We start from the raw sequence: 1,054 nt of genomic DNA on the forward strand, positions 1-1,054 counted from the left end.
AATCCTAACAAGTATTAACCTTCTGTAACTATAAATATTATTTGTTTATTGCCCTTGCAGTAATGGGTATGCCCCCGTTTTCGCAACTTTTATCATTATTATCTACCAACACGTAAGGCGAAAAGGAAGTCACTCTTAAATATTTCCTACACTTGTGTGAACCCATTTAAACTTATATATTATCTAAAGGCAAAGGATCTAGACAAATGTAATGCAATAAAATATAAACTCATTCTAAGGTACACCAATCATACAACAATATATATATCTTCATCAGAAGATTAAATATGAATATATAGTCAATGAAACACTCAACGGTTTTTCCGTAACTATGTTTGTCCCAGAGAAGCTAATTGTATCTATTTATGTTTCCAGAAATATACTCTCGCACTTCTGTTGATAGCGCCGGGCCGGCATGTGTCCTGGCGGGAGGCTCTGAGGTGGTTATGGTGGCGCTACGGAGGTGGCAGTGGAGGCTTATGGTGGGGTGTTATGGTGGAAGGTCGCGGAGGCGCTATGGTTGGCGGTTATGGCGGCGGTCGCGAAGGTTTATGGTGGGGGCTACGGGGCGGCTATGGTGGGGCTAGGAGGCGGGTCGCGGAGGCTATGGTGGCGTTATGGCGGCGTCCGCGGAGGCGGCTTGGTTAGCGGTTATGGCGGCGGCCGTGGGAGGAGGCTATTGGTGGCGGCTACGGATACGGGAGAATAATAATTCCGGTTGTAAAAATGTTACGCTTGTTAAAAACTACACGTGTATCTATCCGTCCATTTAACAATCATTAATGAGAAATCATCAGTCTTACATAGACCCCAACACTTTTAAAATACATTTATGATATAAAATGTCCTACTTCGTTTCTGTGAACTCTGACAACGGCCGATGATAATAGTAGTGGTGAAAGAAAACGACAATAGACTTAATGTTTAAAGAGTGTAATGAAGATAATAATTTATAACAATAGCTAAATTATTATGAATAATGGAAAACAAAAAAGGGGGCTGATATTCACAATTAGCGAAAAACAACAAATTTCATGAAGACTAAAGTACATTG

General features: G+C 41.0%; 1 protein-coding gene across 1 annotated transcript in view; it reads left to right on the forward strand.

Annotated features, from left to right (window-relative positions):
• Positions 1-1,054, forward strand: part of LOC119591151 (shematrin-like protein 2) — an 18,116-nt gene that overhangs the window by 2,694 nt on the left and 14,368 nt on the right. Inside the window, exon 2 of the mRNA XM_037939862.1 lies at positions 376-519. Within this exon, the coding sequence (XP_037795790.1) occupies positions 376-519 (144 nt within the window). The remainder of the gene's footprint in view (positions 1-375; positions 520-1,054) is intronic.

This window comes from Penaeus monodon, chromosome 28 (genome assembly GCF_015228065.2).
Source record: "Penaeus monodon isolate SGIC_2016 chromosome 28, NSTDA_Pmon_1, whole genome shotgun sequence".
In the NCBI taxonomy this organism is placed as follows: Eukaryota; Metazoa; Arthropoda; class Malacostraca; order Decapoda; family Penaeidae; genus Penaeus; species Penaeus monodon.